The sequence below is a fragment of the Musa acuminata genome, chromosome BXJ3-11 (genome assembly GCF_036884655.1).
Source record: "Musa acuminata AAA Group cultivar baxijiao chromosome BXJ3-11, Cavendish_Baxijiao_AAA, whole genome shotgun sequence".
In the NCBI taxonomy this organism is placed as follows: Eukaryota; Viridiplantae; Streptophyta; class Magnoliopsida; order Zingiberales; family Musaceae; genus Musa; species Musa acuminata.
Window position 1 is genome coordinate 28,462,680 of NC_088359.1, and position 16,175 is coordinate 28,478,854.

The following is a 16,175-nucleotide window of genomic DNA, read 5'->3' on the forward strand; positions in this document are numbered from 1 at the left end:
AGCACTTATAAAAGCTTTGGATAAAAAGTGCAGTGGATTCATATATGAAATAAACAAGGCATATATATATATATATATATTTATATTTATATATGATTTAAAGTTTGTAGCTTCCCCCCGACGGGATAAGAATAAAGAAGTGAAAGTTTTGGATTAAATGGGTCGTCAAAGTATGAAACAGTGGTATTCTTGTTTTTGGATTATTTCTGTTGATTTTGGGGTTTTTCTTGAGAAGGATTTTACTGGATCTAAGAGCTGCTTTCCCAAGTTTCTTCGGCTTTAGATTTGTTTCCCGAGTAGAACGATGTGAGGAGGCAAAAAGAAAACAAAGATGGGTTTGAAGTGGGTTTTCGAGCGATCAGGAAGTTGGGTCATTTAAATCCCAAAGAATTTATATACTAAATACGCACAAAAAAGGATCACAATTTTCTCACGTGATTTCCACGTGCTCAGAATCTAGTACTAAATATCCACAGAGCAGCAAAGGATAAGGGAAGGACGCGACTCATCAAGCCTCCCTCCCTCCTCGCTTCGATTACTGCTCGCCTTTCTCCCTCTCCGTTCTCCTATTAGAAATGGCGGCCGTGAACGCGGTCTTCGCCTCCCCTTCTTGTTCCTCCCCTCTCTCCTTCCCCCGCTCGTCCTCTTCCTACCGCAGATCAATCTTCGCCTCCCACAGACCGCATCGTTCCGGCCGTCAGTCGCTCAGCAATGACCATTCCAATCGGCGGAAAAACGACGTGGTAGACTTCACAATTGAAAATTATTAGACCTTTATGCCCATTCTGTTGTTTGTGCGTCTCGTGGATTAGTGTGCTAGTAAAATTATCCGATCTTTGCTTGGATGTCTCTTGGTGGGTTTTCAGGTGGAAGGGGTTTCCCAGAAGAGGTTTCCGGGAAGAGGGAAGGACGATAGGACGTACCTTCCATCGGACGGTAGTCGGGGAGATGCTGGGCTGTCGCAGTCGCAGTCGCAGTCGACGGTGTTCAAGTCTATTGGAACACAGAAGAAGGACAAGGGCATGGTTTATGATCTCAAGGAGCAGCAGGCATGGCAAATTTGATTCTCTTTGTTCCTTTTGCAACGCAAGTTGAATTACCTACATCGTACATTGCCGCTACGGGTTTGCGGATTTTACTGCTTTCTCGAATCATAGCATCACATTGTTTAAGACTGCCAATAACGTTTTACTTCGCATACTGATTATGGTCAGTGATGGAGAATAGTATTTCTCGATTGTGCTTCAGGCCGATGAAACAGGAAAATTTCAAGATTCAGCTTTTCTTAATGCTGTTGTGAAGGTAATTCTTACTTTTGATTTTTCTTGTAGTGATCAAAGTGGTGGTCTGAAAATGAAGCATGGTTTTTTTTTACTTTGACACTTTTCACAAGAGTAGGTTGTACAAAAATATCTGTGAGATGTTTAGAGAAATGTATCTGCTTCTTGAAGTTCATAAAACTTCCTCTCAAGTCTTTGGACTCTTTTGTTACCACACTTGTCCGAAGGTCAAATTGGTATCTGGACAACTTACACTCCATGACTGTTGATAGGTAGGACAGTGTCAACCATCATAACTGCTTAGTATCCTTCCCAAGCAGCTTCCCTTCCAAAATTAATTGTGATACATTATCTTTAGGTGTATCAATCCATCACTTCATTGTGGACAGTGATGTATAAAGTATAGACTTCCACACTCATCCCAACAGAAAAGCTTTGGTGGAGATTGCAATAGGCATTCTTGAGTTTTTAAGTCAACCTTTAAAACTTTGATTTCTCAGACCACTTTCAGCTGCAGTTAAAAATATACTTCTTATGATTTATAGTTTGCTTTACATTACAACAAATGTGTTGAAGAGCCATATTAAGTGTTCCCATTCAGAAGAGCAAAATTCATTACATTGGTTTAGGTAAGAAATGATGGATCGAAGATTTATATTATATCTTCCCATTCTTGTTATTTAGATGTCATTATTAATTGCTGAACAGAAGATCCATGGTTATGAAGAGCTAAGAAATGTGAATGCTGCTGAATAAACTATAAATGCCTCTGTCTGATTCAACAGTTGACTTCTCTCACATATATTTTACCTTCTTAGCTCTCCATGGTTATGAAGAGCTAAGAAATGTGAATGCTGCTGAATAAACTATAAATGCCTCTGTCTGATTCAACAGTTGACTTCTCTCACATATATTTTACCTTCTGAAGCATCTTAAAAATCTATCAGACTGGTAGATGTGGGATCCAGACCTTTTGAATAACTCTGTACCTTTAGTTTGAGATGACTTTTCTGTACGGTGATCATCACAATGGGTACATTGGCCCTTTTTGTGAATTACCCTTCTCTACTTTGTATCCAATCTACACTGTTGCCTATCAACTGGGTCAGGTCACTGCAGTTTCTGTGGTCCTCTTTGGATTATAGGTTACAATCTTGTCTTGGACCAGAGATATTTGCTTCAGGACATTTACATAAGGAGTCACTGCTAAGTATAGTGTCTGATGATGCACTAAAGGGTTATTTTAATTAAAATACATAATATTTGAACCACTAGGGGTCTTGACGAGTGCCTGGCTCTTTTTCTCCTTCTCGAGATAAGAAAATGATATTTAAAATTGGGTAGCTTTTATCCAGTAGTGTCATTCTGTTATATTGTCATATTCATGTCCGTCATGAAGTTTCATTTATACTTACTACTTTATTTGATTCAGGTTTACTGCACACATACCTCACCTGATTATTCACTTCCTTGGCAGAAACAAAGGCAATTTACAAGTACTGGAAGGCATGTTTCCACTTTCACCATTGTAACTTGTAGCTTATTTCTCAAATCATCTGACTAACAAAACAAACTGACTGATTATTCACCTGATTGTTAAAAGTGTTTTTCATTGCACACTTGTTTCTTCCCCCTCCCACAATTTGTAGGTAAACAATGCTAGGTTGACAACACCAATTACAGTCTTTCCTCATTACATTTCAGTATTCATTAATCTTTATCACAATATCAGCAGATTGTAGAAGAATAGTTTCACTATATTTCGTGAAGAATTGGATTCTTATGTCCTTTAGTTGCAGGCTTCGTGCTTATTCTATTTCTGAAGGAAATTTAATCTACGTTCACCTATAAGTGTTTAATGGTGATATACTCATGTGAATTCTAGAGAGCCTTATTTTTATTTGACCAAGGAAAGATTATTTGCTTCCTTTTTTCCGATCGCTTTAGGTCAAAATGTAGAGGATTTATTTCTTAGTAGGATTTCAAATTGTTCAAATGGATGATAATATGAAATTTTATAGATGGAAAAGGTGAAATGAATTTGATAATTTATTTACTTTTCTACTCGTTTCCCCTCTTTCTTGAGTTTCTATTGATCAGTTTCTAATGAAGCTTGGTAAAAAAACATGTCTATTTTCCTAATCAGCAAATAAATGCTAAACCTTAACCTTTTATTAATTCTTGATTAGACTTTCTCATCTTGGTCTGCATATATTTATTTGAAGTCAAGGAACTCATAGCTTATGAATTCTTAGTTTTTGCAGTGCTTTGAAAATGATGGTGGGAAAGAATTTATAGCTAATTATATCCATGTTTTACAGTGCTTTCATGATTGGTGATGGTAAGCTTCTGACAAATGCTCATTGTGTCGAGCATGGAACTCAGGTTAATCAATGTGTTCAATTCTCGAAATTCAAGTTCAATTTGATTGATGCTCCTATAATAGATTTTTCAGAAAGTAAGTGGATATCCTTGTTTGCCAGCAAAGGCTTGTTGCTAATGGTGTTATTATTGTTGTCACTTTTATTGTTCTTGATGTTAGATATTCTATTACTTTTGTTTGTCATGTATTCTCTTGAAGCCAGTTGTTGGTTTGGTATTAGCAAAAGAATTGTACTTGCATAAGGTATGAATTAATGTGGTCATTTCTTGGCATGTACTTTGTGAGTTGCCCTGAGATCATGCATGAGTGCACTGTCATATCGAAGTCCTTAGTTTTCAAACTACTATAGATTCCACTAAAATGACATTGTGGAAGCTTGTTTCAACATTATCAAATCAGTGTAATGACTCAAGCTTCTTGCAGATCATGCTCTTCTTTAGTTATTCCATGAAAGTGAAATTCCCACTTTTCATCAATATCATACACTATATTGTTTTGAAAATTTGAATATGCTTATGGAAGCTAAACAAACCATTTGATGTCTGTAGTTCTCTTGAAATTACAGAAAAGAAAGGAAGTTGATCATTAGGTTGCCTGGAACAGTATGTCAACCATAAATCTTCTTCAAAGGGCTTTAATCTTGCTAGGTTTTAGTTTAATCATTGAAGACACGAGCTGTGAAAGGTTTCTGCATTGCTTGATGGTTCATAATTAAACGGATACTCACGTGATTCAAAACCAAACCAACCACTCTACCCCATGATTTCTTTGTTGTAGTTGGTTTTAGGTTTAATGTGACTGAGGTCATTTCCTTTAACCAACAGTGCATCTTTATCACAATACATAATTACTTTCAGACTCATGTTTTCTGCATGTTCCTTTTTAATGCATTTTCATAAGGATATCATGTTTTATAGAAGTTGACGTTCTTGTTGTATCTTTCCCAGTCTCATCTATTTTTTTGCAGTTGTAAACTAACAATTTTGATAACAACAGGTTAAAGTGAAGAGAAGGGGAGATGACACTAAGTTTGTAGCTAAGGTACCTTTTCTTGTACCTAGAACCTTCTGAGATGGCATCAGACATGCACTACATGAGCTAGTCATGTTCTTAAAATCAGTGTGGTTCGTGGCATGATTTGCACATATAATGGCCTGTTTTGTTCTTAATCATTGGCCTGGTTGTACATTCATCCATATGCAAATCATAATAAAGAATTTAGGTTTGAGGTCCATGATTGGGCCAACCACGGTTAGTATGTTACTTTACATTCTGTGCTGTGCTCATACAGGCATGTACAGAAGTCTTGTGCCAAGGCATGTCATATTTGTATGCTGGTGCAAGCCATGAGTTGGATGCCATATACATTGGCATGAATAGTGGCACAAAGCATGGAAGGTGACTATTATAACAGCACCTTAGTAGTATAGTTGATGTTGTGGTACAGCTGGCACTCCAATTGTGATCATGATCTCTTAATGATTGTATATTTCACGAAGCTCACCTCGTTGTTGCCTGTTACATTATGAAATAAAGCTTCCTTCTTAGTAGATGTTTTTGTAAATAAGTGTGTATTTGGTAATTGTGACATAACTGGCTACTCCGTATGCAGATTTTCCTTCTAAAATAGTTAAAGAGTTCTTAAGGTTTTCTGAACCTTTTTCTCTAGATCTTGGCTAACGGAACTCCTCAGTGACCTGATTTACAGGTCTTAGCTAGAGGTATAGAATGTGACATAGCATTACTCTCAGTTGAGAGTGAAGATTTCTGGAAAGGTGCTGAACCACTTCGTTTTGGTCGTTTGCCATGCCTTCAGGTACTTGATAATTTAAGTATTTCTGCAACACCTTATCATATACATGCTGCAAACAAGTTCTATTATGAATTTTGAGGGCATTATATGTAGCATCTTCCTAAGTTCTATATGTGATGATGTGTTTCTTCTCAAGGCATTGGTTGAAGTAGGCATGCTCCTTTTATAAATTGTTGAAAAACTCTTCTAATGATATAAGATAACAGATGTTGTCATTTCTCTAAGTCTCCAAATTTATATACATAGATGACATGAAAAATTTAAGATGATTGTTTTTGTAAACCAATGGATATTCTCATCTTAAATTAATTATTGGATGCATATAAAAGTACATAATTAACTATTCCTTCTCATCACATATGAACTTAATTTTCTAGTCATTAAAAAATAATTTTCTAGTGGGGTTCAAAGATATTAGCTAGGGTTTAATCTAAAATGAACTAAGTTAATACAATTTTATATCCCAACTCGAATCGCTGAACGAATCTTTGTTCTTAAGACATGAAATCCAGTCAAAGAAGTTTTATTATATCTTTGTGTCTTGTTATGCTAATTTCTGTTGTCTAATCATTATGCTTTGTTTCAAAAGTAAATATTTGATTCTAATATACTCTGCCCTATGAGCTTCTTTCGTTTGGTTGTTCTTCTTGATTCTATCAACATAACAATTTGTAATTTCAGGATTCGGTCACTGTTGTAGGATATCCGCTTGGTGGAGATACGATCTCTGTGACAAAGGGTGTGGTATCACGAATTGAGGTTCGATTTAATTCATGTCGTTATGTTGCTGATATTGTATGTCATTATTCATTTTATTAGTCAGTCCCGTAATGCATGTTTGTTTGACTCATGATTTTATCAAAGTTAAGTAGTCTAATATTAGGTGCCAAAGAAATTGTTGTTACCTTAATATTCATTTAAGTAGATTAAATTTATTTTTTGAGAAATCAGCAACAAGATAGATGAATGTTCTGCTCACTTTTATAGTGGTATCATTTGGTGGTGTCATACTATTGGATTTTCAGACTAAGAATATTAACTTAATTGCTGCTGCATTTTAAATCATCTTTTGATTACTTGAGTTGCAAATTTATCCTTTGATGAGGCGGCTTTGGCATGTATCCGTTTGAAAATTTGGTATCGTGGTACATTTCCCTTTTAGACAGTCCCAATAATGTGTTACATAATTACATTTAGGCATATTACTAGGATTTCAAATCAAGGTTTGAATTTTGTATCGTATCGATGTTTCGAGATTTGCTCAATACGGTATGGTACGGGCATACCGAGCGGTACGCTAGCGTGTATTGCTCGATACACACATATATATATATATATATATATATATATATATATATATACACACACACATATACATATAATATAATATAATATAAAAATAAAATAAGGAGGCGTACGTTGCCTCGACGATGTCGCCTCCTTTTCTTCTCCTCGTCGCGTCAGACGAGGAGAAGAACGTGGTCTTCTTCTCATCTGTGACATTCGACGAAGAACATAGCGAAGGCCGTAGGCGTCTCTAGCCTTCATCGAAAAACACGACGAAGGCTGCAGGCGTCTCTGGCCTTCAGCGAAGAACGCAATGAAGAAGCCGAGCCGTCGCCTCTCTGTTACCTCCTCGATCAGGATCATCGAGGGAGGGCAGTGTCGGATCGAAAAGCGTCGAGGTTCTCTCGATTCTCCCTCTTCTTCGAGCGCCTTCTCCCTCTTCTCTCTTGACACTTCTTCTTCCCTTGCTGCTGCTAGGCCGCAGCATACCGCCAGGTACGGGCGGCATCATTCAAAATTAAAATCCTTGTTTCAAATAATGGTCAGATTGATACCTATGATCGGTATTTACTGATTTGACCAAGGATTTGAACTTAACCATATAGGCCCAATCGACATTTAAATTTTTATTTTTTTCCTAATGAGACTAGGTGATACTGGTTGATATGCCTCTGTTAGTTTGACCAGTTGCCAAAATTAGTTTTGTAAACCCTTGAGGATTATTAATTAATTTAGGCCATGAGATTAAAATATTCAGAAGATGCCCTATCCAAAAGAAAAGAAACAATATTTGCCAAGTTTTTTTCCTTTCATTACCTTCGTCTATATCTTCCTGTTAAAATGTTCTATTCGCCTATCAAATTTACTTCTTTGTTTTTTCCCTAGGATTTGTTCTTGGTTCTTGTTTTGTTATATAGTAGCCAGTAGAGTTGTAGACCAATGCTAGATGATACAAGATTAGCTGCTGAAGATTGTCTTTGTTTATTTGTGCAGGAGCATCTGTCAGCTTAGTTTCACCCTTCGAAGATTAAATAAGATAACCACTTCTATTTTAAGACCTCAAGTGATTGGGATGAACATATGATTATCCATATGAATTGATTTAATTTTTGGAATTTGGCCATTGATTCTAGTTATCAAATTTGGTGTACCTAGGGGAAGAATTATAATTTGAAGCACAGTCCAGTTCATGATTAGGTTATCACTCTCTATGTTGATTAGTATTCACAATGAGACATGCTGGTATTTTGGCTGTCTTGAGGCTCGATATGCTCTAACAGAAAATAAAAGAAGTAATCAACTAGGTCAAATATAATATGTGAAAATAATCAATGACCAATTCAACATGGTTGATGAACTCCAGTGTGTCATCTCCAGTAGATGAAGTCACTGGTCCTTTTGTCTCTCACTGGTGAAGTTTTTGGCATTTGAGTCAGCTTAAGAAAACAATGTCTCGTAGTCCCAGAGGAAATAAGGTCTTAAGGCAGCTAACTTTCAGTAGACATAAATCATATCGGACAAGCATCCAAATGAACTTTATTGAGTGTAATGCACTTGGCCTGTTTATTTTCTTCCAGATCTTCACCTGATTCAGTTGATAAATGAATAGATGAAACTTGATTGACCTAATTTAAAAATAAAATTAAGTGATATATAACTGGTTCGGCTTCAAGTGGGGTTATATTGTCCATGAGACCATCCATCCTGTTTTGCTTCCAGTGTCCTGTTTGAACCACTTGATACGGGGATGTACTTCTATACTTGGAAGTTTGGCTCATTGCATAAGACTCTTGTCACCTTGGAGTCAAATTGTGCCATTACAGCAAACAAGAGTGTCGCTAATACTTTACAGAATTTAAAGTTTTTCAGGGACAAGCAAGTGCATGAATCTAGAAATAACTTTTTGAAAAATAGTTATATTGATTTTATGTTGAATAATGCTAAAAGATTTGTAAAATTTGATGCAATTGAAGGTGATATGATATCCAAAAGCTATATGCTTTTAATTTTTTTTAGACATTTAATGTGAACTCTTCCATCATTGAGGTTGACCATGACTTCATCTGTCTGAATGCAACTTTTTCTTAAACATACATAATGGTGATTTTTTAAAATGTTATTTGGCTCCCTGATGACCAATAAGGATAGTCCCTCCAATCGGAGGATGGTGCCCAAACACATAAGCGAGCCTAATGGTTGATTTAAGATGAAAGCAAAGAACATTCGGTCATTCTTTATCTGTGTTCTGAAAAATGAAATGGATTACTGTTTTATCTTTGTTTTTCTTAGGGCCAGTACTGGACATAAAGGCACTGTGTGAAAACTTTGTTTCATATTATGTCATGATTTTCTAATGTCCTGAATCCATATTGTTATCATAGTTTGTAGTGTCTGATAATATTATCATACTAATAGAGAGGAATTTTTGCATGTTAATGTTATTCTGGATAAAAGAAAATTAATAACAATGTTGGCTTTAAATCTTAACAGTGTATTATGAGCATCTTATCAAATCAGAAATTCTTGGTAAGATCCATTATTGTTTTTTTTCTATGTATATCTCAGGTTACTTCATATGCTCATGGATCATCTGATCTGCTTGGTATTCAAATTGATGCTGCAATAAATCCTGGTTGGTAACTTAAAAGTGTAATTTTTGCACTAGGAAGACTGTATTTAAATTCTTCTGTAATTGGCTTTTATCATAGCTCTTCTTTAGACAAGGGGAATCTGTTTTCTTCCTTGCTGTTGTCTAAAAGCATATATTTTCTTCTGCAGGAAACAGTGGTGGTCCTGCCTTTAATGACCATGGAGAATGTATCGGAGTGGCATTTCAGGTGCTCTTCTGCTAAATCTTATATTTTATCTTTTCTACTTTGTTCACTTCAGTTTTACTTCTTCCTTCAACCCTTCTATAATCAATTTTGACTTCAAAATATAATTTTCTCTACATGGAACTAAATTTGTATGTTGCTCTTTCACCTTTCATGTCATCATATCTTCTTGCATTTCTTACTATTTACTTCATTTAGGTTTTCAGATCAGAAGAAGCTGAAAATATTGGATATGTTATTCCCACAACAGTCGTTTCTCATTTTCTGAATGATTATGAGAGAAGCGGGAAGTATACTGGTAAGATAACACACGACTGCTAGATATCATTTGTGAGACAGTGATGTATTGCCTTCATGATCAAAAGTTTTGTATAGATGTTGCAGTTTAAACTTCTCAGGTATTACTTGTGAGAACTCTTATCTGAATAATGCCTTCTCTTTTTGGCATAGTTGCCCTTGCCAATGTAAACTGCTTTTTCTATTTTTCATATCATCCTCTTTTCCCTTTCTTTTAGAGTTTGCCTCTTTAATGAATGCTAGTGGTGTCAGAAAAAAACCATTATATATATTTTCAAAATTTTTCATATGTTGGTTATGTTTTGAATCTATATCTCTATCATTTTGCGACAATGTGGACCAGTAATGCTTTTCTATGATTCAAAAGGTTTATGGGAAAGTATGTGTATGAAAACTTTTATCCATGTTTATTTTTAAGATTGCTATCTGGTTTAAGGACTGCAATTTACACATTGTCAGCATTGGTAATACACATTCTATATGAAGTGCATGTGTGCACACTCAACACCACAGATAATAATGTATATATACTTATTGGATCATGTCAAAAGTTGATCTTGTGCAGTTGTGCTTTTATGTGGTATGACATAGGATTTCCTTCTCTTGGGGTCTTACTTCAGAAGTTGGAGAATCCAGCACTGAGGGCATGCCTAAAAGTATCATCAAATGAGGTATTCTTTGTTGGACAAGTAAAACACTTTGCCTGCTAACTTTTCATTATTTGAGTAATATTTATAATTTTAGAGGTACACAACATCGACTACTCTTTAGTGTTTGTTATGTATTTTGTATTATTGCATGTCTATCAAGCTGCTATACTTTGTCAGGCATGATAACATGATTATCTGACATTTTCTCTGCTGATAATAGGGATGCACTTGATGCATTGTCACCCAGATTGTCTATCCAGGTCCAGAAACATGTATCAACATGTACATGTCATATTCGATTTGCTTGGATATGTACTGGATGCAACAATCCATTTGATTACATGTCTGTTTAGTTCCAAAATCTTTCAGACAAGAATAGACTTGGTTCAATCACTTTGAGGAGGTGAGAGAACTCTTGCAATGAAGTAGGGAAGAAAGAATGCGATGCAAACCCCTTTCTAGGAACTGCACCCAGGCTTTCTTTCTCATCTATGTAATACTTACACATGTCCACACTTCTTTGTGAAGATCAAACACAGAAGCGTTTGGGAAAGAACTGCCTTGAAAAGACATATGAACCATGAATTGCTGGCAACCATAGAGGATTTACAATCTTTCTATCTTCCTCATTATTGGTTTTCTTTCTATATTCAAGACTATGCAAATCTTTCTATCTTCCTTCTTACAAACTCATGTCCACACTATAGAGGATGTTCTTTCATTATTTTTATTCTCATACCTTTGCTGTGTGTTATGGTTAGTTTATTCCTCATCTCTCTCTCTCTCTCTCTCTCTCTCTCTCTCTCTCTATATATATATATATATATATATATATATATATATATATATATATATATCTTTGTTATTCAAGTGAATACATTGTAATTTTGCTAGTTCGATTTGTTTTTTTAAGTTTTAGCTTAACTTAATGTGCTGCTAAAATTGAACATTTTTGGATTCTTGATTAGAAAATGTGACAACTAATATGGTATTATACTTTGTCTTGTTATATGTAGAGTTAAATGTAAAAGTAATAGGATTTTCTTTTATTATTTGATTTCCACTTGAAGTCCATGAAAAGCCTTCCGTCTTCTGTCAGCTTTTGTCCATAAAAGGAAACTGGATTGTCTTTTATCATAGGTATCTGTTGGCATTGGTTTCATCACATATTTTAAATTATTTAGCATAATACATCATAGTGGTATCTTTAAAAGCATGTACTAGCAATATAGGTTCATCGTACCGCAATATACCACCCGGTATGGGTGGTACATACTAGTTTGATTGGAGACTAATACGGACGGTATATATCGGTTTGTTGGTATACCCCACTATATCATGTGTCAATACATTGGTACGTATTGTACCGATGGCCGGTCGGTATACCTATACAAAGCAATAAGGTGAACCATGCTACCATTGACAACAAGCCATAATGTCCACCATATAGCGTTTGCTGTGTGGATATATATTTTTTTCATGAAGTTCTGTTTAGAGCAATATCACTAGTCATACTAAGGGTAACCAAATCTCTTTTTGATGCATCTAAGAAAGTTTTCTTAGTAAAGTTTTCTAAAATCTCCCTCTACCTCTGATCATGCCACCAATCTTAATCAACTTACCTGTCCTTTCTATGCATTTATAGGTCTCTTTGAGACATGTTCATCAGTCTTAAACAAATTTCTCTCATTTTCTGTATATTAAAATTGTTCGTGAATATAAACACTTCATATTCTATTTTTGTATTAATTTCGTGTCCATTTCAACATCCTCATCTCAACTATGCTACTTTTTTGTACATATTTTCTAACTGCCCAAAATTCTGATTCATAAAAAATGGTTGATCTTAATATTATCTTATTTAGTTTTCATTTTAGTTTAAGTGCATGATGAATACACTTGAACAAACGTAGTAATGCCCTATGATGTAGCTACTTAATCATGCACAAACTTACTCAGGACTAGCCATGAGCACTGATAAATACACTTGAACATTTTTGTTTCAACTACTTTCATTTGTATCAAGGAATGTGTTTCCATTCAGTTCTAAAAGGGAATCTTATGCAGAAGAAAGTATATAGGATCAAGTACTTGGTTCAGACTGATCTTGTTCCAATCCATTCAGGTGTTCTTTGTCAAGTTTCTTATTCCCTTGTGGTGGAAGTGAAACTTTTGTTAGGACACTAAATTATGTGACTCTTTTTCTGCTTGAATGACTCTCAGTTCTTTAATATTAATTATCCAAGTCTTCTCTGTTTATGTTTTATGTTTGTCTTTCTTATATTTCTTGTATCTTGAAGGGTGTTTTGGTCCGGAGAGTTGAACCCACTTCTCCAGCTAATGATGTTCTCAAGGAGGTATCCTTTGTTAGAAAATGGTACCTTTCATCCCAGTTGGTATGTAATACCTGCACCGGTTATAATGCAATTGCTGTGTGTCTCCAGGGAGACGTGATTGTAAGCTTTGATGGTGTTCAAGTGGGATCAGAAGGAACTGTCCCATTCCGATCCACAGAGCGGATTGCCTTTCGCTATTTAATAAGTCAAAAGTAAAGACTTAATTTCTTTTATAATTGTAGATATAAATGACCAAAACTATCACAGTAGGTTTTTTTATTCTGTTGTCTTTCATGCTTTACCTGTTTGGCTTGTCCATACACCTGACAATTAGAACACTGGTCAAATATGCCTATTTAATTTTGGACACTGTTCTGCAGTTTTGACATTACTTCTTCTTTAACTCTCTTTTTCTTTTCCAAGGAATCTGTGGTCACTTATGTTACTCAACGAGTATACCTGCTAGGCATGATGTAATAATGACTGAAGTAAATTGATGTTTTGGTTATCAGGTTTTCTGGTGATGTTGCAGAACTTGGGATCATCCGCGATGGAACCTACATGAAAGTTCGGACTGTCTTGCAACCTCGGGTGCACTTAGTAAGTAATTAGAGTTTTGCATTCAAAGCCTATGGCCAACACTTATTAATAACCTAACTTTTCATGCAAAGGTGCCATTCCACATTGAAGGAGGACAACCTTCGTATCTGATAATCGCAGGCCTTGTATTCACTCCTCTCTCAGAGCCTCTGATAGAGTAAGTTACCTGTAGTGAAAATTCTCTGTTTTATTAATTCGCTTTGGTTTTGTTGGATGCTGATATTGATCAACATATCTGATTCATGTGACAGAGAGGAGTGTGAAGACTCAATCGGGGTAAGTTTATGAAGTTGGCTGTTGCTTTTGCACCCTGTTTAGTCTTTCATGTGAACTAATTATATATATTTATCTTTTGTTGTCAGCTTAAATTACTAGCAAAGGCTCGTTATTCTTTAGCGAGATTCAAAGGCGAAGAAATTGTAATATTATCACAGGTTAGTTAATGCTCTTCTTGATGTTCTTTGCTAAAAATGTGAAGTTTGTTGACATGGGAAAGAAATAATCAGATGAAATCTGGAGGATGTATATATTATGAGGGATGTTCTCCACATAGATTATATCGAGTTACTATAACTTTTATGGACACAAACAGAATCTGAAAGAACAGTTTGTTGTTTAGGTACAAAAGTTTGATTATTCAGAATAGGTCATATAGCATGCATAACTTGAAGCAGACTTTAAAAACAAGTGGACCAACATTTCTGCTGACCTTATTGTCATGTCAGACTCAACTTGCTTTATGAGCTTCTTGTAGATGGAGTCAAAGTGCTAATATGTAGGACTTCTAACATATGGCTATTTTCTTAATCTAGCTGGCAGGATATTAAATGTGTGCATCCTAAAATTCGAGTTGGAAAAACTATTCGAAATTCTGGTCTTTATATCAAAATGATATCCATCATCATCCACATGTATGTTCCCTCATTCATTCATTTTTTTTCTTCCTTTTATAGGTTTTAGCTAATGAAGTGAACATAGGATATGAGGATATGGGCACCCAACAGGTAAATGTCCTGCAATTGCATGTCTGATTAATTATCATATTAATTTATGGAAGCCTGAATATGCTAATTACTTTTTATAGGTGATGAAATTCAATGGAACTCCAATAAAAAACATCCGACATCTGGCTCATCTTGTTGACAGTGAGTTTTCTTTTTTCCCTGTGATTACATTCAACAAGTTAATACAATGTCCTGCCGCCTCCGTCATCATTTTATGTACTGTGTAGCTTGCAAAGACAAGTACTTGATATTTGAATTTGAAGACAATTTCCTTGCTGTTTTGGAACGAGAGGCTGCTGCTGCCGCCTCACCATTTGTTCTAAAAGACTACGGAATTCCATGCGAAAGATCATCTGATTTGCTTGAACCATTTATTGACTTGGAGGAAGACAAACAAATACTGAATCAAGATATCGGGGACAGCCCTGTGTCAAATTTTGAGATTGGATTTGACGGCCTCCTATGGGCATGAAATGAAATGATTCTACAATTTCCAGAAAATCCCTACTGGCCGCTCAGCAATTGAGATATCGAAGAGCAGGAGAAATTGCCAGGTGCCTACAACATCCCATGCTAATTGTTTGAGATCCTCCTGATGATGGAATTTGTGTCACCCATTTGTCATTACCAAGAACTTCTGGAACACAAGGGCTTGAAGAATTTGTTGCAGCTTGCCCTAGGAAGGTGTCTAAGGTTGCTGCAATTGGCAATTTTCTCGTCGATTTTTCATGCATCTCGATAAGAGAACATTTACTGTTTTATTTATCTCTTGCTACTGATGATTCAATGAGAAAATTTGATGTTGTTGGTACATTTTGTGCATTAAGGCTACTGTTTGGCGGAACATGATCAAACCTTATGACAAGGAGATTACAGCATAGTCCACTTGAGTATGTGGCGGATGAATAGGATGTTGTGCTTTCTGTATGTGTTAAACCACAGAATGCTCTGCGTACCAACATTTTTTCGTTTTTTGCGTCAAGATTCGTGCATAGCCGCTTAGCGGTCTGATGGTTGTCCCTTCTCGATCTAAGGAGGTGATGAAAATTTAGTAAGGGGCTTGCGATGGGTGGGTTGGATGATTGCCACGTAATCAGAGGTTCTTTCTCGGCCGCCTAAATAAATAATTTTTTATTATATTAAAAATATTAAAATTATGTACATGACATATGTATATAACCTTCGCATGTGGACTTGAACTAAAGACGTATAAAAATACACTAACTAATACGATGCCCCTATTAAATACTTCTTAAATATTTTGTTTGCGTTTTATTTTATTTTCTACAGAACGTCTCTACTTTTCAAGTTTTTAAGATACCTCTCTTTTATTTATTTATTTTTTCTAGTTCTCTCTTTAGAGTTGATTTTTTTATATGAATCAAATTACTAAAAAAATAAAATTATAAATTATTAAAATTATAAATTATAACTCAAGTTCTTGTTTTAAATAATAATATTTATGTATATATAAATTTTCAACATTAATATTTTGATTGTGTGAGTATTATTTGGTTTTAAAAAATTAAGCTTTAACTGAGTACATTGTTTCAAAAAAGAGTGTAATAAGACTCTTAAGGTTATCTTTTTTTCAGAGACTTTTAGGTAGTTTTGTTTTCTTTCCTCAAAATTTTTAGTTTATTTTATGATTATATTAATATTTTGAAATGTTGTATGTTGATTATATTAAT

The 16,175-nt window shown here is 35.2% G+C and overlaps 1 protein-coding gene across 1 annotated transcript; it reads left to right on the plus strand.

Annotated features, from left to right (window-relative positions):
• Positions 1 to 504: 504 nt before the first annotated feature.
• On the plus strand, positions 505 to 15,297 carry LOC135653061 (protease Do-like 2, chloroplastic). Its single transcript, XM_065174508.1, has 21 exons — positions 505 to 743; positions 867 to 1,049; positions 1,249 to 1,302; positions 2,713 to 2,786; positions 3,602 to 3,665; positions 4,660 to 4,704; positions 5,372 to 5,479; positions 6,158 to 6,235; positions 9,329 to 9,395; positions 9,542 to 9,600; positions 9,796 to 9,895; positions 10,486 to 10,565; positions 12,845 to 12,901; positions 12,989 to 13,092; positions 13,393 to 13,480; positions 13,552 to 13,637; positions 13,732 to 13,756; positions 13,843 to 13,914; positions 14,434 to 14,484; positions 14,565 to 14,625; positions 14,712 to 15,297. Exons 1-21 carry the CDS (start codon positions 576 to 578, stop codon positions 14,954 to 14,956), a joined length of 1,869 nt encoding a protein of 622 aa, XP_065030580.1. The 5' UTR covers positions 505 to 575; the 3' UTR covers positions 14,957 to 15,297.
• The last annotated feature ends 878 nt before the right edge of the window (positions 15,298 to 16,175 follow it).

Coding starts and splice junctions, on each gene's coding strand:
- LOC135653061 (XM_065174508.1), top strand. CDS start 576: ATGGCGGCCGTGAACGCGGTCTTCGCCTCCCCTTCTTGTTCCTCCCCT. Junction 13,481..13,551: donor TGCAACCTCGGGTGCACTTA/GTAAGTAATTAG, acceptor TTTCATGCAAAG/GTGCCATTCCACATTGAAGG. Junction 14,485..14,564: donor AGGATATGGGCACCCAACAG/GTAAATGTCCTG, acceptor TACTTTTTATAG/GTGATGAAATTCAATGGAAC.